This window comes from Chrysemys picta, chromosome 12 (assembly GCF_011386835.1).
Source record: "Chrysemys picta bellii isolate R12L10 chromosome 12, ASM1138683v2, whole genome shotgun sequence".
Classification (NCBI taxonomy): Eukaryota; Metazoa; Chordata; order Testudines; family Emydidae; genus Chrysemys; species Chrysemys picta.
The window spans coordinates 42,466,049-42,488,813 of NC_088802.1; the positions used below are offsets into that span (position 1 = coordinate 42,466,049).

The 22,765-nt window shown below is 51.6% G+C and overlaps 1 protein-coding gene across 5 annotated transcripts in view; it reads right to left on the reverse strand.

The window, feature by feature from the left end:
- Positions 1-22,765, reverse strand: part of ITGB4 (integrin subunit beta 4) — a 56,080-nt gene that overhangs the window by 31,680 nt on the left and 1,635 nt on the right. For all 5 annotated transcript variants that reach the window (XM_008163899.4, XM_008163898.4, XM_065563433.1 and 2 more), the window contains exons 2-10: positions 11,261-11,355; positions 10,458-10,540; positions 9,032-9,133; positions 7,528-7,732; positions 6,937-7,033; positions 5,627-5,798; positions 4,615-4,878; positions 3,293-3,382; positions 2,992-3,114 (exon numbers count right to left, since the gene is read on the reverse strand). In XM_008163899.4, coding sequence (XP_008162121.2) covers positions 2,992-3,114; positions 3,293-3,382; positions 4,615-4,878; positions 5,627-5,798; positions 6,937-7,033; positions 7,528-7,732; positions 9,032-9,133; positions 10,458-10,540; positions 11,261-11,355 — 1,231 coding nt within the window. The remainder of the gene's footprint in view (positions 1-2,991; positions 3,115-3,292; positions 3,383-4,614; positions 4,879-5,626; positions 5,799-6,936; positions 7,034-7,527; positions 7,733-9,031; positions 9,134-10,457; positions 10,541-11,260; positions 11,356-22,765) is intronic.

Genomic DNA, 22,765 nt, shown 5'->3' on the forward strand with positions numbered 1-22,765 from the left:
CCACTGTATGGGATGTCAAACCGGTAAGGCCCTGTCTATTAACAGAAGGTTTAGGTCCTGACAGATCGATATCCATTGGTGTGGCTGCATCGAACCCAAAGTACTAATTCCAAACTGCTACACCATGCTCCAAGAACATGGCATGGAAACTGTGCAGATTAAGGGAAGAGAAAATATTATGGCAGATGTCCTGTTCAAGCAAGAGGGTTATGACCCGACACCTGCAGATCAGCCAGTGGCTGACCCTACTGTAAGGGAAGAGGTGTGACCTTAAGAGCCACTCAGTGCCAACTGGCAACGGGTTCACTATTGTGTAACAGCAACTCCTAACAGGCCTGTCATAACTATAAAGGGAAGGGTAACAGCCCTCCTGTGTATAATACTATAAAATCCCTCCTGGCCAGAGACTCCAAAATCCTTTTACCTGTAAAGGGTTAAGAAGCTCAGGTAACCTGGCGGACACCTGACCCAAAGGACCAATAAGGGGACATGATACTTTCAAATCTTGGTGCGGGGAAGGCTTTTGTTTGGGGTTGTTCGCTCCTGGGACTAAGAGGGACCAGATATCAATCCAGGCTCTCCAAATCTTTCCGAACAAGTCTCTCATATTTCAAACTTGTAAGTAAACAGCCAGGCAAGGCATGTTAGTTTTTATCTTTGCTTTCTCAACTTGTAAATGTACCTTTTACTAGGGTGTTTACCTCTGTTTGCTGTAACTTTGAACCTAAGGCTAGAGGGGGGTCCTCTGGGCTCTTTAAGTTTGATTTCCCTGTAAAGTTATTTCCCATCCTGATTTTACAGAGATGATTTTTACCTTTTTCTTTCATTAAAAGCCTTCTTTTTAAGAACCTGATTGATTTTTCCTTGTTTTTAGATCCAAGGGGGTTGGATCTTGATCCACCAGGAGTTGGTGGGAGAAAGGAGGGGGGATGGTTAATTTCTCCTTGTTTTAAGATCCAAGGGGTTTGGATCTGTATTCACCAGGGAATTGGTGAAGTCTCTCTCAAGGCTACCCAGGGAAGGGAATTAGCACATTGGGAGTGGTGGCAGCGGACCAGATCTAAACTGGTAGTTAAGCTTAGAAGTTTCATGCAGGCCCCCACATTTGTACCCTAAAGTTCAGAGTGGGGAAGCAGCCTTGACAAGGTCTGACAAACTCCCAACCATTAGCACCCCGCTTTCATGGTATTTATCCATAAATGATGTCACATGAGGTCTCTAATAAAGGCTTATGTCATAGTAGGGTGGCTAGGTGTCTGGTTTTGGACCTTAAAGTCCAATTGGAAAGGGGACCTGACGGTGTCTGGTCAGATCTACTGACTGGACACTCAAAGTCTGATTACTGCATGTGGGAGAGGCGCAGAGTCATCACCCGCGCCAGTCCCTACTCAGCCAGGGCCGCTCTCCACCTGCATCAGGCAGCTGCAGCTCCCAGTCAAGTCCCTCCTGACCCTTACAGGGAGTGAGGGAAAGGGGGAAAGAGGAGCGAATGGGGGTGGGGGCTCAGGGGAAAGGGCAGAGCAGGAGCGGGTCCTCGGAGGAAGGGGTAGGGCAGGGGTGAGGCCTGGTGGGCAGGGGCAGGGCAGGGGCAGGTCCTTGCGGGGAAAGGGGCGGGGAAGGAGAGGTTCCGGCACTCCTGCTCGAGTGTTCCGTTTTTAAATATTACCAAGTTGGCAACCCTATGTCATAGTGATCCTCATAATTGTTGTGATGTGTACGTATTGATGGGATTTTAAAAGTTATGTATGTATGTACTGTACCACGGACATATGTTCATAAAGTCTGAATCAGGCCAGGGTTGACAAACAAGTTTCTGCCAGACACAGGATGTATATCGACTCGTCTGCCTTGGTTGACGTGTAAATTGAGCATTGTAAGCAAACACAATGGACGTGCCCCAGTTGCAGACAAAGTCAGCATACAGATGTGAGGTTAACACACCAGGAGGGGTCATCCCAATTTTGGGGACAAAATGAATTTGCGGGAGGAGGAGGGGATATACGGAGAAGGCAAAAGGAAGCCTCTTTATCCTTCACTGAGGAAGCAAAAGGACAGTGCTTTTTGCATTCATGAAAGGGGGATCCCAGCCAGTTGGTTGGAGATGCTGGAAGATTGTTTTGGGTGAGATCAGCATCTTTAAACAGAAGCTCACTCTGTTATGTTTAGACTCTAGGACAGGGGTGGCCAACCTGAGCCTGAGAAGAGAGCCAAAGAGCCACAGTAATATGTCAGCAGCCCCCATCAGCTCCCCTCCCCGCCCGCTCCCAGGACCTCCCACCCACCGGCAGCCCTCCCTACCCCTCCCGATCAGCTGTTTCGTGGCATGCAGGAGGCTCGGGCAGGTTCAGGGGAGGAAGCTGGAAGGGGTGGAGTGGGGGCAGGGCCTGTGGCAGAGCCAGGAGTTGAGTAGTGAGCACCCCCCTGGCACATTGGAAAGTTGACGCCTGTAGTTCCAGCCCCAGAGTCGGTGCCTATACAAGGAGCCGCATATGGCTCTAGGAAGAGCGCTCTACTTTGTTTTACACATAACCATCCTGTTTCCATTATCCTTAACTCACTGTCTCTTCAATCTTAATCTTTGATAATAAACTTCGGATTGTTTTCACTATAAATATATCTCAGTGCTCTGATGTCCTATAGGAGCTGGTCTTGTGTAGAACCAGTCAAGGTGTGTGTAGTGTTCTCTTGGGGACAGCAAACCTGGTCATTTCTGTGAGCATTCAGTGTCAGGGGCTGAACATAACAGGAGAACGCCTCAAAGGGACTCGGAGTGGGGTGCATCTACTGGTAACCCGCAAGGCAAAGTTCGGTTGGCATAGCCCAGAGAAGATTGCTTGGGTGGCTGACAGCTGGTGGTGTCAGGGAGCTGACACCCAGTGCAGCACAAGCAAGTCTCTCTCACGCTGGAGGTAGGGAGGTAACAAGGTGACTCACAACCCTGGGCACCCTACGAACTGTTACAGACGGATTGAAGCTCAGCGTAGGACTTACCACTTCCCCTCGGGTGACATGGAACGACCCAGACTCTGTCTTTTTATATTTCAAGGAGGTAAATTCTGTCTTCATGGACTTAGGGACTGAGTCAGCCCGGATGTCCATCTTGGAACGGATACGCTGGGATGGAAGAACAAGAGGTAGATCCCAACAGCACTTATCTTCAGCGTATAACCCATCCACGCCACCCCTTCTCGCCTGCCCCCCTGCTCTTTCCCCGGCAGAATGCTCCCCCTACCCAGCTGCCCAGTGGCTTGATTTTGTGAGCTAGACTGACACCCCAGAGGTCATCTCTTACCTCGAAAGCCATGCGAATCAGCTCCACGATATTGGAGGAGTCTTCCTGCAGCACCCCGATTTCCGAGATGGGGAAATACTTGTGCAGCTTCTGAAAAACAAAGGGAGAGGAAGCTAAGCCACAAACCCTCGCAGGAATATTGGGGTTCCGGAGACACCCCTGCAAGGGTTCATTGCCATAAACCAGCAGCAAAGGTAACAGAGCCCCGCCTTCAGGCTACGAACAGCCAATGGGAGTTTGTGCTGGAGCAGACAGCTGGTGCGTGGCGTTTCTCTGAAGCCTGCCTAAAGCGAGACATCCCTGGCCCCATCTTGCTCAGGTAGTTTAAGTCACTTCTTAATAAAAAGCAGCGGCTTCCCCCATTTCACCTCCAGATTCAGAGCGAGCATCACTCCAAACACAACGACGGTGAAGCAGCACAGTGGGGAATGGTTGGGGGCATCTTCAAAACATCATTTTTCTATGCACAGGACAGGTGGCACGTGGGATCTTGTAGTTCTGAATTCCTGCCCACTCCACCCACATTCATCAGCATGACAAACCCAATGGGACAAGCCCGCTCAGTCCAGAGGGAGGTGGATTTGGAGGGTGGCCTAATCAATGCCCAGAAGCGAGAAGGACCTCTTCCTTTCTGCACCCCATCCCTTCCCCACTTTAGTGTAGGCTTTCCTCTGGTACTTTCCATTGCAGTGCCTGGGTCCCACACCACCACCCGCCATCCGAACCCCTCGATCCCAGCTCGGAGCACCCTCCTGCACCTCAAACCCCTCATCCCCAGCCCCACCCCAGTGCCCCCACCCCCAGCCGGAGCTCTCACTCCCTCCCCCGAGCCCCAACCCCTTGCCCCAGTCCTGATCTCCCTCCCGCCCGCCAAACCCCTCAGCCCCAGCCCTTATCCCCCTCCTGCATCCAAAATACCTCATCTCCAGCCTCACATCAGAGCCTGCACCCCCAGCCAGAGCCCCCCTTGCATCCCAACCCACTGCCTCAACCTGGAGCCCCTTCCCGCACTCTGAACTTCTCATTTCTGGCCCCACCCTGGAGCCCACACCACCACCCGGAGCCCTCACCCCCTCCCACACCCCAGCCCCCGGAGCCAGCCCAGTGAAAATGAGCGAGTGAGTGTGGGTGGGGAGAGCGAGCAACAGAGGGAGGGGGGATGGAGTGAGTGGGGGCGTGGCCTCGGAGAAGGGGAGTGGCATGGGTGGGATCTCGGAGGAGGGGCAGGGCAAGGCAAGGGTGTTCGGTTTTGTGCGAGTAGAAAGTTGGCAACCCTACCCATGACCATTGCCTTAACTCCCTGCGCCTCCCACCCCTTTCACCTCGTAATAGCTGTAGGAGTGGTTGGTGACAGCGAAGATCGGGATGATGTTGTGCTGGCCCAGCAGGCGCACCAGGGTGGGCACGGAGGGGTAGTCCTGCTTGGTGTCGTAGGTGTAGGTGCCCGCTCGGTTCAGGTGACACTGCTCATCATTCCTTGGCAGGATCCCTGACAGGACGTTGGTGCCGTCAGCTTCATAGTGGAAGGCGGACTCGGTGGAGAACACCAGCAGGTGAGTGCTGTCAGTCCGCCAGCCGATTTTCTCCTAGGGCCAGAGGGAAGGAGGGTGAGGGGCATTTCATTCACTTGCCCATCAAACACAAGGCACAGGGCCAGTCTCCAGCGAGCGCACTAGCGGTGGCAGGCAAGGCTTTTCAGAGCATGGCACCCGACTCCTCACTGAAAGTCAAGGGGTCTCTGGGTACCTGACTCTGTTCATAATCCCCGCCTTCGCCGCTAGTGCACACGTCCAACTGCCACGCAGCCCAGGGAATTCAAAAACGGCAGAGATGAAAGGGTTAACCCCCTTCTCTGCTCCCCCAGTGCACATCTCCCACCGAGCCTCTGGGGTGGTCCAGGTAGGTCCAGCCGCAGCAGAGAAGCAGGCTGTTCCCTGGATATATCGGGCAGGGCGCTAGCCTGCTGATAAGGGAAATATCCATTTCCCCAGCCAGAAAACCTGCTGCCACGACATGCTGGCCTCTGGGGAGCACAGCCACACAACCCTAGGAACTAGGGAACAGCTCAGAGGGTGAGGGGACCCAAGGGGAGCACCGCAGACTGGAGGCACCTTCTCAGTGGGGTTTACTCTAGGAAGACGAGACAAGCTGCCGTCTCAGCAACAGCAGCAGGTGCAGCGGACTGGCCATCCTGGGAAAGCAGTAGCTCCCACCAGGTATGGCCCTGAGTTCTGGGCTCAGGTTAGCCACATTGCTAGTCACCTATCCCACCTGCTGTCTCTCTCCCAAACAACACACAAACCACCTAAAGGAGCCAGCCCCCTCCACGCTCACCTTGCAAACAGCCGTCTGCAGGATGGCATCAAAGCCCCCCTCCGGGGCGTCCAGGTTGCCGGAGATGCGCTCTTTCATCAGCTCCTGGCTGAAATGATGGATGTTGCTGGTCAGGCGGATGACGTTCTTGAAGGAGAAGGGCGAGTCGGCGTCCCTCCAGGGCTCTCGCAGCCTGATGGAGAAAAGGGAAAACAAGGGCTTTCAAATGGGGCTTGGCTACTGGAGTCATCAAGGGATTACCACATATGGTGCCATAAACGTGTCTGGCACAGAGCAAGGTACTGCCCCTGCAACCCACGGCAAGGCATGGGACAAGAGGGTGTGCAAGGAAGGGCCCTGCATGAGGATCACTGGTGAGAAGATAGAGGAGATCCCTGGAGGAATTGGTGCAGAAAGAAAGGTTAGAAGCAGGAGAGAAAGGTGGTCCGAGAACGAAGAGTCCCTTTTCCAGTTGGCAGGGCAGCACAAAGGCATGAAACTGAGAGGTCCAAAAAGTGACATGAGGAGCAGTGAGGTGAGATGACTGGGAGGAGCACTGGCAGTGAGAGCAGAGACGTGAATGGGAGCAAGATCACGTAGGGCTCTGAAGGCACCCAGTCATCTAGTCTCCTGAGGGTGGTAATACTTGGGTCTAATTCTGGTTGTTGGCTTGGCATGGAAGTGACTGGATGGTGTTTAGTGATGTACAGAAGGCCAGACTAGATCATCTGTTCCCTTCTGGCCTTAAACTCTACAAGAGAATGTGCAGCTTGAATTTATTGTTGTAGGAAAGAGGAAGCCAAGGATGGGAACCAAGGAATGGGGCGGATGTGGGCTTGTGGCAGGACAGGCAGGAGATGGCATTAGCCGTGGTGTTTGGGAGACACCGGCGCGGAGGGCGGGCAGGCAGGGCCGGCTCCAGGCACCAGCTTAACAAGCAGGTGCTTGGGGCGGCCAAGGAAGAGGGGCGGCACCTGCGGCAATTCGGGGGCGGCAGGTCCCTCACTCCCTCTACGAGCGAAGGACCTGCCACTGAACTGCCACCGCCAATCGCGGCTTTTTTTTGGGGGGGGGGGGGGGCTTGGGGCGGCAGAAATGCTGGAGCCGGCCCTGCGGGCAGGAGATGGCATTAGCCATGGTGTTTGGGAGACACTGGCGTGGAGGGCAGGAAGGCAGGAAAGGAGAGGTTTGCAGTTATCAAAGAGAAGAAACCGGGACGGGGGGTTGAGCACTGGAGACTGCGGAGCGGGGGAGCCAATGAGGAGACAGACTAGCGTTCCCTGACCAATCTCATCGAAGCCTGTCCATTGGGGCCTCTCAGCTTCACTTACTTCTCAGGTCTCATGTCTGTTTGTGGAGCCGAGACTTTGTCCACAAACTTGCCAAATCCGATGGTGTAATTGGAGGTCAGGTCTTGCAGGAATCCCGCTGGCAGGGAGGGAGGGAGAGAGAGCAGTGAGCTGGGACGCACTGGCAGGGGCGCAGCTAAGACCAGAGCCCTTTTCCCATCACCTTCACATGGAGCTGTTCTGAATGCCACGCCTCAGGTAAGGCTCCTCACTAGTGCAAGGACTTATGGGATGAGGGGAACAGAGCATCTGGGTCATTGGGCACCACACAGAAGACACCAGCTCTCAGCTTTTCTTAGTACATGACTAGAAAAGAGGACTCATGCTGGGCCCTGTAGTGCAGCGAGGGCCAGAAGGAACACTCCAGATGGGGAGAGGGACCCCAGGCCAGAAAGAGCCAGGTGCATCACTAAGCACCGAGGGCCAATGACAAACACCTGGTGGCCAGATGCACACAGCCCCTCTGCCGGTTGTGTTACTCTTCCCTGCCCTGAGTGGAGATTCTCTGCCCATGCTGCCAGTAGGGGGACTTGGCTTCTCTTCCTCCCCTAGCATGCCTTGCTCCAGCCTCACCTAGCTTCTGGCCCATCTCTTTGAGGTTGTTCAAGTCGTCAGACATGGAGTAGGAGAAGTCCATAAGGATGTAGAGATCCACAGGGCTCTCGAGGGGCTGGAAGACGTCCATGTTGAAGCTGGCCTCCTCCCCAGCTCTCAGCCGCATGGACATCCGCTGTGGGGACACCTGGGTTTTCTTCAGAGACGTGTCGATGCTAAAATTCTGCCAGAGGAGAGAACAGGAAACAGTTAGCGGAGCAGCAGAGGAGATTCACCCTGGTGCTTGTGATGGGAAGCAGGGGTAATAGCTGGTGTGTGGGGAACAAGGGGTTAACTTTCATTCTCCTTCCCCTTGCATGTGCTCAGGGGAAGGGCTGCTGGGGACACATGGTGGGACTGACGCCAGTGGGAAACCCCTGCACCCAGGTGAGTCTGGGTTAACCCCCCCAGCTGGAGATGTCTGTTTATTTTTGTGCTAACTGAGGTGGATTGCTTCTTATCCGTGTGATTTCTAAGGACAGGCCCTCGCTGACTGTGCCTGGACGTGTCTAACCTACCTGAGGACTGGGAGCTTTGAGAATAGTTTATTCTGCTGCCCTGTCAGCACGAAGGATGGTCTTTCCATTGCCCACCCCACTCCAGCTGCACCAGCGTTGGCAAGGGGAAGCCCCAGAGAGGCTACGTTGATTGGGCAGGGTGAGAGGACCATGCTAGGGTGCCAGCAGCTGGTCTACATTAGGGCTGAAGGAGCTACACTGTATGAGAGCAACAGAAGGGAGAGGTTGCCCCAAATTCTCCATGCCGACGAGGCCTTGGTGCCCTTTGTGGTGGAGTGGGTGTGGCCGGTACCCCTTTCCACAAGGAACTGTGCTGTGATCCCAAACTCATTTCGGATAGGCTGCCCAACAGGCATCAGGGCTTCCAATCAATAGCTGTCAACTGGAGCTGGGCCACAGGGGTCAAATGTTGACATCATTGTTTCCAATAGGGCGGAAAAAGATCCAGGACATTTTCCCAACATTTCCCTGCCCCTCCCCCATGTCCTGACCCACTCAGCGGTCAACCTTGGCTAAATTCCGACTGGCGCCCTAGAGGTGAAAGGTTGTGTTATCCCATTACCCATGCCAGAGTTAGCCCGTCGAGCTGCATCACCCGCTCCTGCATTTCTAACAGAGCTGGACACGCGCGGCTCTTTTTGTTCATGCATCTGTTTCACCAGGAGGGCTTTGAGAGTAGGGTCTGTTAATCAGCTAGCAAAGGGCGTAGCCTGTTTTTGAGTAGGCCTTATGTAAACAATAGCTGCTGGTATTTATATTCGCCTAGCCGTGTGGACTTGCAAAGAAGTATTTAGGAATCTGGAGGGGGTTCTCTCAGCAGATTGTAACAACTAGAAGGTGAGGCTCGGGACATGCTAATGCCCCTTGAAGAGCTGTCCGAAGGCAATCAAGCGAAAGGCTTGTCAAGGAAATGAGAAGCAGAACATTGGTGGATTATCTCCAGGGTTCAGGTGCTCTTTGCTCACCTGCTGCACCAGCATCTCTCCTCTCACGTACACAATGCTGGCCCCGCTGCAGCCATAGCTCACCAGGTTGTCTCTCAGGTCACATCGGGATTCTTTGAAGGTCTGTGACCACAGGAGAGGAAAAACCACAGAGTTAGGAAATAAACAGAGCACCGTGCGGATGGGAAGCATTTCGGGGGTCAGGCAGCCAGCCCCTCCTCCGCTAGGCTGGGAGCGGGCAGGAGTGGAAAAGGCTCGCCTGGGCAGGCGTTTCAGTTTCATGAGAGACTGCCCCTCGGACACCTCTCCATCGCAGGCCCCAGCTCCCATTCTGTTCGTGAAGACCAGGGTGTTCAGCCAGTCTGCCCTCTCCCCCTGCAAACACTGACCCCCCTGGAGAGCATAAAACAGATACTGAAACGTCATCTTAGCTAGAAAAGAGGGAGTCCCCCACCTGTTCATTCTTCCACCTCTCCCACATTGTGGTCTGTGCTAGCGGTCTCTGTGCTTCACCTGCCTGTGTTTTACATCCCATTGCCTCTCTGCTCCCTCTCCCCCTCTACTGAGCCAAGGATCAGGCTTATCTGAAATTACAACAAAGCCCTCTTACAAGTTCCTCACCTGTCCTCATTTCCTGCATTCTTGGTTCACTTGAGTCCCTCCTCTCTCTGCCCCCACCTTCCTTTCTCTCCCACACACAGAGCCAGCACCTCTCGTGTGGTCTACTCTGTGCGACCCCCTCCCCCCCACCTTGCTGCGGCCGGGGTCCTGCTACCTGCCAAGGCAGCTCTGCAAGAAATGCTTTTGCTCTCTTGCCACTGGGCTATCCAGCTCACGTCTGGGCAGATCTGCACCGTGGTAACTTGTGCCATTGGACTGGAGAGCCGGGGGACCAGAAGGCAGTGGGGCAATTGTTTTGTCTGGTCATGGCCCAACCCCTCCTCTCACAGGACCCAAATGCCCATCCCTCGCTCTCATTCCAGAGTTGGGGGTTGGTGTCTATCCCTGAGCAGCCAGAGATCCCTGCTCTGAGCCCACCACAAACTGACCCCCTCCCTGGGTTATACTGCCGCCAGGCCCATTTCCCTTTGGACCTATTTCTTGAGGAAGCAGAATCTAAAGGAGCCTCTTATACAGCTCCCCTAGCAGGGAGGCTCTCCGGCAGTCTGAGTAGAGGGCTGCACTGAGGCGGCGGCAGGTCAAGAGAGACATGGGCCTGAGCCAAAACCTTGGAATACCCCGAAACTGTCTGTGAGTGACAGACAGAGACAGCCTGGAGCCACGTTGCCAAAGCCAGGGCCATCCTATTAGAAGGAGAGGGCTCAATCGTCAAAGCTGGATCTAAACCCAGGTTCCCTCTCTTGAATGCTGATGGGGGGCCTCTCTCTGGTGAAAGGCCACGTGATCACACTGTGCGTGACAAGGTCCTGGGAGGGGAGGCGCTCACCTCGTCCGTGCAGTAGGAGCAGTCCTTGCTCACTCGGATACACTCTGTGCAGCTGCTTGCTCTGGAGGCCACGCAGCGATTAACTAGGAGGCAAGAGCGAATGCATCAAGAGCGGAAGAGGCCAGCCCGACCTTGGAAAGCAAGAAGGGGCGAGCCACGAACAGAGGCGCTGGACCTGCTCCTAGTCAATAGGAGTTTTATCGCAGACTTAGTGGGAGCTGGCTCAAAACCAGAGACAGCGTGTATGTCCAAGGCCGCCCAGAGGATTCAGGGGGCCTGAGGCAAAGCAATTTCGGGGGCCCCTTCCATAAAAAAAAGTTGCAATACTTTAGAATACTATATTCTCGTGGGGGCCTGGGGCAAATTGCCCCACTTGCCCCTACCTCTGGGCGGCCCTGAGTAGGTCAGAGAACAACGGAAGCGAGCTATGGAGCAAGTGCACACAAAAGAACTAGGAGAACTATTGTCTTGGATAGCGCCAGGGCCTAGCAGACAGGACACCTGGGTGCTCTGCATTTCAGGAATGATTGGAATAGGAGCAGATACAAGGTGGCTGGCTTAGCAGGCCAGGAGAAGGCAGCTGGAGAGGCCTAGGGTGACCAGACAGCAAGTGTGAAATATCGGGACATGGGGTGGGGGGTAATAGGCTTCTATATAAGAAAAAGCCTCAAATATCGGGACTGTCCCTATAAAATCGGGACATCTGGTCAGCCTAGAGAGGCCCGTGCCCCAGACCTCCTAGGGCCAAGGACTTCAGCAGTGTAACCAAATAGGAGAGAGAGACACAGAAGAGCTGAACTTACTTCTGGTTTTTTGGCACAGGCATACGTCACAGACCATGACCAATAGGAGCAGCCCGGCCCACGTCCTTTGGAGCAGCACGTCCATCCTCTTCCTCCTGGAAATGCACCAGCCAACAATATTACAACCTCCCCTGGGGTGTGTGTGGAGTTTTATATTGGGGATAACCCATGCAATGCATCCAACACACGAGCAATCACAGCCGAGCAGCCGGGGGGCTGCAGAGGACTCTACCTCCAGACAGGTTCGCAGCATGGGGTGATTGGCAGAGCCCCCACAAGGAGAAACACCCTCCCACCACACAGACAGGGGTGTGTGTGTGTGGGTGTGTGTGTGGGTGTGTGTGTGTGTATATGGGGGGGGGGATTTTATACTGGAATTAACCCATGGGATACTGGAGGACAGGAGAATGAAGCAGGGTCTTTAGTTTCCCAAACAGGTGTTTCAGCTTTAAAGCGCCAGTGATCTGTGCAAAGGGGTTGAATATCCCAACGCATCCCTGTGTGTAGTGCCCTCATGCTGGCAGCAGCCACTGCCCTGTTCAGCACAGATTTTATTGGGTCACCTTTCCCTGGCAGGCTCGCTCATATCCAGGAACACGCTGTGCTCTGGGACTGGGGCCCAGAAGGGGCCCGAGAACGATGCCTAGGAGCAGTGAGGTCTGGTCACTAGGAAAATGCCCAGCCCTGTAATATCAGGGGGTGCTGCACGTGTGGTGTGAGATACATCAGCAGAGTGGCAGGACAAACAGATGGGGGCTGTGGGCTTGGGATCCAAGTGCACTGGCAGAGCTGCATGGGGAGGCATGCACAAGGCTTGCCTGGCGCTGGCAGAGCTATTCTCAGTCTCTGCTCAGGAGCAGACCCAAGCAATCTCCCTTCCCCTCTCTTAGCTGCCCACTCCTCCCTTCACCGAGATCCTCCTTTCTCAGGAGTCGCTAGGTGTTTTAAAGGCTCCAGTAACCGCTGGTTCTTCCGCACCCTTCTCAGCAGAGCTACAAACACTTATAGTTCTCTGCCTTCCAGCCCCAACTAAGGAGGAGAACCCACTAGCACTGACTGTCTCCACCATCCCTCTGTAGCCTGGGGACCAACAATAGGGTAGGCCATGGCTAATCAGAGCCCAGTGCCAGTCAGCCTGCAAGACTCACAGCCAGAGCAAATACCTTCTTTTCCTGGGATCAGGGCCCAGTGGTCTAATGAAAGCTGGAGAAGGAAAAACATGATACCGAATTCCTCCTTTTGGCTATTTTCTATTGTTCTAAGAATTTCCAGAATGGCACCAACCACCCTGGCAAGTGCCAGACTTCCACAGTGAACCCAGATGTTTGGCCCCGTGACAGGCTATTGAACCAATTTGCATCCTTGAGAGCCAGTGAAGAGCAACTTACACCCTCTGTCTGTTCCAAAGCTGCAGCCTCACTGAAGTCAAACTCGTAGCAAAACCTTGACTCGTTAAATCCTGTTTCCTGTGGCCATGCATGAACGTGCAATATTTTATTCAGCCACTAGATGTCTCTGGCTACTGCATAGCGCTCCAGATGGGGTGTGGAGCCCCCAGGGAAGGAAAGGAGACAAAACCAGAGCTTTGCAGAAGCTCATTTAGGAGTTTGTGGTTGTAGTTGTTTTCTATTATAGACACCTCCTCTGCCAGGAGGACTGTGATTCCCTGTATTGTTACATGTAGGCAGTAAAATTTAAAAAGTCAAGGCCGAATTCTAGTGTAAAGTACTAAAGCATCTCGAGCTAGAGCAGGGGTAGGCAACCTATGGCACACGTGCCAAAGTCGGCACACAAGTTGATTTTCAGTGGCACTCACACTGCCCGGGTCCTGGCCACCGGTCCGGGGGGCTCTGCATTTTAATTTAATTTTAAATGAAGTGTCTTAAACGTTTTAAAAACCTTATTTACTTTACATACAACAATAGTTTAGTTATATATTATAGACTTATAGAAAGAGACCTTCTAAAAACGTTAAAATCTATTACTGGCACTCGAAACCTTAAATTAGAGTGAATAAATGAAGACTTGGCCCACCACTTCTGAAAGGTTGCCGACCCCTGTGCTGGAGGATGCAGGCACTGTGCAAGGTTGACTCGCACAACGAAGATTGCCTGGGGCTAGCTGGTTTGGTTCTCCATCTCAGGGTAATCCATGCTCCTGAGCATGATGTTAAAATATCCAGAGGCTGTAAAACCCTTTAAAGCAGGAATCTTTCAGGAAGGTGGGAATGACGCGTCTTGGATTATCACATACAGCAGCAGCTCACCAGTTCCCACTGGGAGACCATTCAGAAGAACTGGGCTTTGTGAACTAGCTGGTAAGGGCCTCATATAAGACCATCTGTAATCAGCAGAAAGACTCCCATTGACTTTATGGGTTTTGGGCCAGGCGTAGATCCTGCAAAGACTTGCCTCCAGGTCCCTTCCCGCCCTACCTCTCTATAGTTCTGTGGTGAGTTGCTCCATTGAAGCCAAGCCAACGGAACTGTTCACAGTGTATAACGCTGAGCATGTGCGTCAGTCTGCTGGATCAGGGCCTCCGCGTGCAAGCACTGGCCTCTCCCTCTTGGTGTTATACTGCGCTCTTCATTAGAGCGCCTGGATAACATGACAAGATACACTTAGTTCATGTACTTTGCTGCTGTGGCTTAAGCATTCAGTCCCACTGGTTTATCATCAAGCCACCCATCATGCTGGCTGTAGTTTAAAGTGAATTTAGAGCTGGTGGAAGATGCTAGGTTGACAGCCGTGGAGATCAATGTCTTCTGGTTACTCACAGCTGTGGCTTCCTGCCCTGACTCCCTCGCAGTGCATTTCACCTCGACCCATCTCTAAGGAGTCCGAGGATATTTCAACCTCTGCCCCTGTTCAGACTTTGGTGCTTCTGCTGTCACTGCCAGCAAAGCTCCAGTTAATGCCAGGTGCCATTAGGCACTGCACTGAGACGACCATCTCATTTGGCACCAGATGGTAACAGTTTCCAATTACTACTGAGCGGGAATGGTTCTGAACTGGGGAAAGTCTCCCTTTCCCATGAGCTGCCTCCTGCCCTCCTGAGCCCCAGTCCTGACGACAGGATTGTAACGAGAGGCAGGGAAACACCAATTGCCAACTCTCCAGCAACGAGCGCTATAGAAATGCCTTGAAACACCATCCACAATTGAGACCCAAAGGATGGGCCCTCTTCCCAAGCCAGCAGGAGAAAGCACAGAGGTAAACCTCTCTGCACTGCCACTACCAGCACTCAGCAAAACCCACTCCACAACACATCTAAAGAGCCCATGGCCATTGTGAAGACCCTGCATGTGATGCCCGCTATGTCACACCGGCACCAGCGTTGGCATGCCAAGCTCACAGATATATATAGAACTCCAGAGGAGGGTGGGTACTTCGATTGTTTAGAGGAAAGACAGGAAAGAACCATTAGGGGAGAGTTTGAGTCACCATGTGCTATTCAGTGCCTTGGGCACACAGGCTGCCATCAAGTCATGGTGAGCGGTTAGATAAAAGACAATAAAATCCAGCCCCATTTTAACAGCGATGTTGCCATGCAACAGACCAGGGAACGTGGACAGTAATTCCCAGCATGGCTTGTGCGTGTCTGTAGGAACCCCATTAGACAGTGCGCTCTTCAGGGCATGGGCTGTGGTCTCCTACTAGGTTTTTGTATTGCTCCTAGCACAATGGGTCTCTGACTCAAATGGGGTCTCCAGGCACTACTGTCATACACATAATGAGGAGTGCTGTAGCCCCCACTTTTCCCGCTAGCGCTTCTCACCTAGCTATCCTAGACGTTGCAGAGTAGGTTCAGTGCTCAGCCCTGCCCGGTCAGATCAACGTGGGGACACCCTGGGGCAGAGCCAGCTCTAGGCACCAGCAAGCCAAGCACGTGCTTGGGGCAACAATTTCTGGGGCGGCATTCCGCTTTTTTTTTTTTTTTTGGCTTTGGCACTTGTGCTCCCGGAAGTTTTTTTTTTTTTTTTTTTTTTGCTTGGGGCAAAAAACCTAGAGCCGGCCCTGCCCTGGGGGAAACAACCCAAACATACCCCAAGCCCACCAAGAAGGATCACAGCTGCCCAACAACAGGTCAGACCATTTCAGAACCCCGATGAACTACCCAGCGCACGGAGAGGGAGAGCAGGAGTTAAAGGCAGGAGATGACTGTGTCTTAACAACCCTAGAGTGTTTTGAATTCTCCTTTTGTCTCACATTTCCTCTTAGCCAGTGAAAACGGCTCCAAACCCCTGCGAGGAAGTGAAAATTTTTCAGTGGGAAAGATTTGTTAGAGTTTAATCTCCCGGCACTCATTAGCAGACGCGTGGTCTGTTACGCTTTTGGGTTCTCCCTTTTCTAAAGGTGCAGCTTAGGAAAGAAGCAGCTCTGGCCAGTTCTAGCGCCGGGGACGCAAGAGGGTGCAGCAGGCAGGGCACCAGACTGGGAGCCCAGAGACCCGGGATCTTAATCCTGACTCTGCCATTAACTCGCATTGCAAGTTTGGGCAAGTCACTTCAAGAAGGGCTGTGTAGATAGAGTACTGGACTGCGACTCAGGTAGACCTGGGTTCTATTCCCAACTTTGCTATTAGCCTGCTGGGTGACCCTGAGCAAGTCATTTTGCCTCTGTGTCCCAGTTTCCCCACTTGTAAAAGGGGAATAATGACACTGACCTCCTTTGTGAAGTGCTTTGAGAGCTACTGATGAAAAGCATTAGATAAGAGATGGGTATTAATTATCTCTATGCTTCAATTTCTCCAGCTGTAAAATGGGAATATGAATGCCATATACAAGTTGTATTATTGTAGCAGTAGAAATTCCCAACCGCAATCAGGGCTTGTTTGTACTAGATGGTGCACATACACACTATAAGACATAGTCCCTGCCCTGAGGAAGTTACAGCTTAAATAGGCAAGATAGGAGCAGCCGCCCTCTGCAAATCCTTTTAAAAGTAGGTGGGTGCCTCACTTGAGCCACCTTAGTCTTGGCCAGAGTCTGCTCCTTGTACCTTTACTGAACCAATATGGCTGTACCAGCTGGCGAGATGGGTTAGGCGTAAACCTGCCAGGATGCTGCATCTGGGTTCCAGGACAGTTTTAATGGAAGAAAGGTCCATGTGCGCAGCCCTGGCTGGAAAGGGGAGCTCCTCCTCACAACAAACATGAAGTGCATCATGAATAGAGGCCTAGTCCAATGACGTATTAATACGTGCACAAGAGCCAGAGGTGCTTGAAGATCGATGTCCTTGGAAGGCATCATATCTCGATAAGTACCCTAAGAATTGCTAGACTGGATCAAACCTGAAGTTCATCTAGTCCAGCATCCAGTCTCTGACAGTGGCCAGCATTCGATGCTTCAGAGGAAGGTGCAAGAAACCTCGCATTAGGCAGATGTGGGATAATCTGTCCCCCATGTTAGGTTTCATGCTAATCCCAAATGGAGATTGGTTTAAACCCTGGTGCACGAGGTTTAATATCCCTTGCAGGATTTATTAGCATTAACTATAAACTCTGGATATTCATTCTTATCCCTATAATGTCCAGCCCCTCTTTGAATAGCGCGAATTTTTTGGCTTCAAGAACATCCTGTGACAACAAATTCCACACTTCGTTTGTGTGTTGTGTGAAAAAGCATTTGTTTTATTGGTTTTGAATTTGTCACTTTTAAATGTCATTGAATGCCACTAGTTCTTGTGATATAAGACAGGGAGAACTAAATTCCTGACCTACCGTCTCTAAACCATTCATTATTTCAAACACTGTCATCATGTCTCCTCTTCTTCATCTTCTTTCTAAAGTAAGAAGGGGGGGGCGGGATAGCTCAGTGGTTTGAGCATTGGCCTGCTAAACCCAGGGTTGTGAGTTCAATCCTTGAGGGGGCCACTTAGGGATCTGGGGCAAAATCAGTACTTGGTCCTGCTAGTGAAGGCAGGGGGCTGGACTTGATGACCTTTCAAGGTCCCTTCCAGTTCTAGGAGATGGGATATCTCCATTAATTTAATTTAATTTAATAACAATCCCAGACTTTTCCATTTCTAGTCAGAGGAGAGTTTTCCCAAGCCTGGGATCATTCCTATCACCCTTTTCTGAACCACCTCCAGTTCTCCCATATCCTTTTTGAGATGGGGGGGATGAGTACTGCACATAGTATTTCAAATCTTCTACACACTAACATTTTGTTTGCCTTTTAGAGTGCAGCTGTACATTGAAGGAGATCTTCACTGAGCTGTCTATACCTTCTGACCTACTCCGCCCAGGTCCCTTTCTTTGGTTGACAGTTAATTTAGAACCCTGTAAGGTGGTGGCGTAGTTTAAATGTTTCCCTTCAAGGTGCATTACTTTGCATTTAACAATGAACTTCATTTGCCAGCACTTTGTCCGTTCTCCTAGCTGAGGGAGGTCCCTCTTGTGAAGTTCCTGCCAGTTTTCTCTGGCCATGACTAACAAAGCTAGCTTTGTGACACCTGCAGAGTTTTACCATCTCACTGCTCACCCTCCTTTCCAGATAATTAATAAATGGATTAAACATTAGACCTCGTAGGGAACGTTGATGAACATGGACCATTTAATCCTATTGTTTCCTGTCTCTTAGCAGTAGGTAGAGTAGCTGGATCTCTGCTGCCTGTAGCAGTTGCACTAATGCAATCCTCTAAATCAAAAAGCAGAATCTACCAAAGTGTAAATTCCTAAAGACACAAATTACAATTTATCTGCCCAGGGTCATGACCCCAGAAACCCTGGTGCTTTCCTCCTCTACCTTCCCCCTACCCCACATGAATATAGTTCAGTACGTTGCCACTGGATCTGCTTTAGAAAGGGACCACCAATATAACAGAATGTGGAAGCCACATGGTGATGAGCAAGGTTATAGATGTCTGTTTATCTGTCCGTCCATCTGTCAGCAGACAGCACCCTAAGGCAGTGAGCGGTAGAAGATAATGGGTCATCAGGAGTCCATGTGTGAAATTCTGACCCCACTGAAGGCAGTGGGAAAAAGCTCCCAGCGGTTTCTATGCAACCAGGATTTTGATCCAATTGGATTTCAGATATAAAACTCCAAGTGCAAACTCTGGTAAGTTTGGCAGTGGGTTCCTGATTATCTGAACAGCCTGAGCCAGGGCAAAGACGTTTGACTCATCGGGAAGCACCGGAGTAAGGAGAGACGTTGGAGAAGGGGGTTGGAGAGCCAGGATTCTGCTGCAGTTTGTCACTTTTCCAAGCTTCCCCTTGGCCAGGAGCTTTGGGCAGAGCCCAGGTGTGAGGCGAAGTCTTAAGCTAGGGTGACCAGATGTCCCGATTTTATAGGGACAGTCCAGATATTTGGGGCTCTCTCTTACGTAGGTGCCTATTACCCCCCACCCTCTGTCCCGATTTTTCACACTTGTTATCTGGTCACCCTATCTTAAGCCCAGGCACCTTGGAGTTGAACAGCTGAGGCCAGACAATATTGCCAGGGAGGGCAAGATTCCATCCAGCTGAGCTTGGTCCAGCCAGGCGGAGGCACTTGGTAGGCTCACCCAGGACAGATACAACGACACAGGTGCCAGGTTCTCAGCTGCGGTAACATTCAGGGGACACACCAAGGGCCGGCCATTGAGAGGAGGACTCCACCTGCTTGGGCCGCTCTGCCATCCTAAACTGGCAGAGACGACAGCTGTTTCTAGACTGAGATGGAACCTGATGGGAGCAAAGGGAACATGGACAAAAGGGAAGAGGAAAAACTGAGTGGGAAAGATCAAGAATTAATAGTCTGCACAGAGGCAGCCCCATGCATTGGGGGGAACCTTTGGAGCCAGGAGAGAAGGGTCCAGCTGTTAGAAGCGTGTTCTGCTGTGAGCTGAGCACTTCCCCCAGCGGGGCTAGAACTGCAGAGCGCTTGGGACACAGCAGCCTTTTGTTGTGCTCCACACCCATGAGATATGAAACGACTCAGTGTGCTCAGGTTTCCCCTCAGGCCCTGTCTCGGTCTATGACGGCCATGTTCTGCTGCTGGACAATAGGAATTTCCTCAGTCTCTCCTCCCAAGTAACCGGCTCCCGCTCCCCTTCCCAAAGCACTCCGGGTGGGGGGAATCACACGGCCTCACAGCAGCCCACCCCTCGCCCCCAGCAGCATCTCCTACAGCATCTCAGCCCCCGCCACCGATGAGGAGCCGCTTGCCGGAATACTGCCCCCTATTTCTGAGGTTTGACAGGCAGTAGTAAGAAATATCCCTCTTCCTAACCCTGAGCCCTCCCGGATCACCGTCTCCAGCCAGGAGCTGGAGGCAACAGCAGTTTGGGTGCAAAGCGCATGGTTCTTTTGCAACAGAAGCACTAAAGTGTGATAGTTGCGGCAAGGGTGGTAAGATCTGCTAACAGGACGCATTGGGCTGGGTGCTCCACAGACACGCGGTGAGAGACAGGCCCTGCCCCGAAGGGCTGACAATCCAAACAGACGAGACAGAGGAAGGAAACACCAGCCCCGCTTTATAGACGGGAATTCAAAGCCTGGAGAGATGCACAGACTTGTCCTGGGTCATACAGGGAGCCTGTGGCAGAGCCAGGAAATGAGCCCAGATCTCTCACATGCCCAAGCCCAGTACCTCCAGCACTCGACCACCCTTCCCTCTCTGAATAGCGAACGTCAATGCTGTCTCCTGCTCAGCCTGTCCAAATCGGAGCGAATCTCCCTGCTCCCCTAGGCGAATCTCCCCCAATTTCAGTTTTCCCTGAAGAAGGGGCGGATGATCTGACCCTTTAAAGTGATGTGTTCAACTGCCCTTTGAAGCGCTTTATGGCGGATGTTCAAAGTGCTCCTGCTGGGACGCCCTGACATCCGTACGTGCAAATTGAGTCATTCCCCCACACACACACACTCATGGGCACAGTAAGTCCTTAATTGGAAAGGGCCCTTCCCAGGAAAGTTTGGTTCTTTTGCACAGCCCCACAGCCTCTCCTGCCCCTGGAGCAAGCTGACATCTCATCATTATCACGACCCCGGCATCAGAACCGCCTGCTCCTAGTCCAATACTTAGTGCATTATTCTACCCAACCTCACAGAGCTGCCCCTCCCTGGGGCCAGACGTCACACCGTCTGCTCAGGTGCAGGCAGTGGCTGTCAAGGAGGGAACGCAGCTAGGTGCTTAGAAACCCCAAGGCCATCCCCGGGCAGCTGGGGAGGTGAGAGAAAGCCTCTCTTCACAAGGAAAAGGGGGGCGCGGGTCACTGACAGCAGAATCTGACCCCTCAGCCTGAATATCCCAGAACATTCCACAGCAGCTTTAATTTTTCTCTCTTGAAATGGCCTCACTCCTGCAGAATGGTTTGGCAGCAGGGTCCGAACTGAATTTCCTGTCCAAGCCTCAAGTGGGAGCGGCAGGCTCCTTGCACGCCTCTAATCCCTCGCACACCCACCTGGATTTAAATCACTGGGGAGTACTCTGTGAACATGCCCGATAGAGATTCTGCTAAGGTTGCCAACCCTCCAGGATTGTCCTGGAGTCTCCAGGAGTTAAAGATTAATCTTTAATTAAAGATTATTGAAACCTGCAGGAATACGTCCAACTAAAATTGGCAAATCTAGATTCTACCCAGGCAAAGTCTGCACAGCAAGAGCTCTTTGGTAATGCAAATGAAATCTATTCATTACTTCCCAATCTACCCATCACAGTGAAGAACAGAATTGTCAGACACATAGATGAACTTCATACGTTGAGGAGGAGTCTTTTGTAAAAGGAAATTACGCCTCACCAATCTTAGCATTCTGAAGATGTTAGCAAGCACATGGACAAGGGTGATCCAGTTGATATAGTGTACTTGCCTCTTAAGCAAAGGAAGCTGTCATGGGATAAGAGGGAAGGTCCTCTCATGGATCAGTAACCGATTAAAAGACAGGAAACAGAGGGTAGGAGTAAAGGGTCAGTTTTCACTGAGGAGAGAAGTAAACAGCGGGGGCCCCAGAGGATCTGTACTGGGACCAGTGCTATTCAACATATTCATAAATGATCTGGAAGGGGATAACCAGTGAGGTGGCAAAGTCTGCATACGATATGAAATTACTCAAGATAGTTAAGTCCAAAGTTGACTGCCAAGAGTTACAGAGGGAGCTCACAAAACTGGGTCACTGGGCAACAAGATGGCAGATGAAATTCAATGTTGATAAGTGCAAAGGAATGCACATTGGAAAATAGAACGTCAACTATACATACAAAATGAAGGGGTCTAAAATAGCTGTTACCACTCAAAAAAGATCTTGGAGTCATTGTGGATAGTCCTTTGAAAACTTCTGCTCAGTGTGCAGCGGCAGTCCAAAAAGCGAACAGAATGTTAGGAACAATTAGGACAATATCATAATGCACTATATAAATCCATGGTACGCCCACACCTTGAATACTATGTACAGTTCTGGTTGCCCCAGCCCCAAAAAGATACATTAGAATTGGGAAAAGTACAGAGAAGGGCAACAAAAATGATCAGTGGTACGGAACAGCTTCCATATGAGAAGAAATTAAAGAGACTGGGACTATTCAATTTAGAAAAGAGATGATTGAAGTGCGGGATATGATAGAGGTCTAAAAAAAATCATGAATGGTGTGGATGAAGGGGGAAGTGTTAGTTACCCCTTCATATAACACGAACACTAGAGGTCATCCAATTAAATTAATAGGCAGCAGGTTTAAAACATACATAAGGAAGTATTTCTTCACACAACGCACAATCAACCTGTGGAACTCATTGCCAGAGGATGTTGTGAATACCAAAATTATAACTGGGTTCAAAAAAGAATTAGATAAGTTCATGGAGGATAGGTCCATCAATGACTATTAGCCAAGATGGTCATGGACACAACTCCATGCTCCAGGTATCCCTAAACCTCTGACTGCCTGAACCTGGACTGGACAACAGGGGATGGATCACTCAATAATTGCCCTGTTCTGTTCATTCCCTCTAAAGTATCAGGCACTGGCCACTGTTGGAAGACAGGATACTGGGCTAGATGCACCATTGGCCATACTGGGTCAGACTATTCTTATGTACACACACACACACACACACACACACACACACACACACACACACACACACGTAATAGGGCCAGAGACACCCCTTCAAACCAAAGCCAAATGCCCTTTCCAATGGCACATGGCTCCAGGTATAACCCCCTAAAAGGAGTTCATGTGCTGCATCTCTTTGAGTGGTCAAACATCACACTTACAGTCCTGTGTTTGTACAGCACTTAACACAATGTGTCCTAGACAATGACTGGGTCTCCCAGGCACTGCACCAATACATACTAATAATGAAGGCCGACTAGCCATGCTAGCACTGGGACCACCCCCAACCCTTGCAGGCTGTGGGCCAGCAGCAAGCTGCTCTTTGGCTGGAAGTGCAGCTGCCTCAGTTCAGGCTAAGCCCTTCCCTGAACGGTAGGGCTGCAGGGTGATTGTGGACTCATCAGCCCCCCCTGCGCAGCTACATGCGGAAAGTCCCCACAAGGCAGAGGAGCCAGAACTCTCTGTTGCTAACCCCCAAA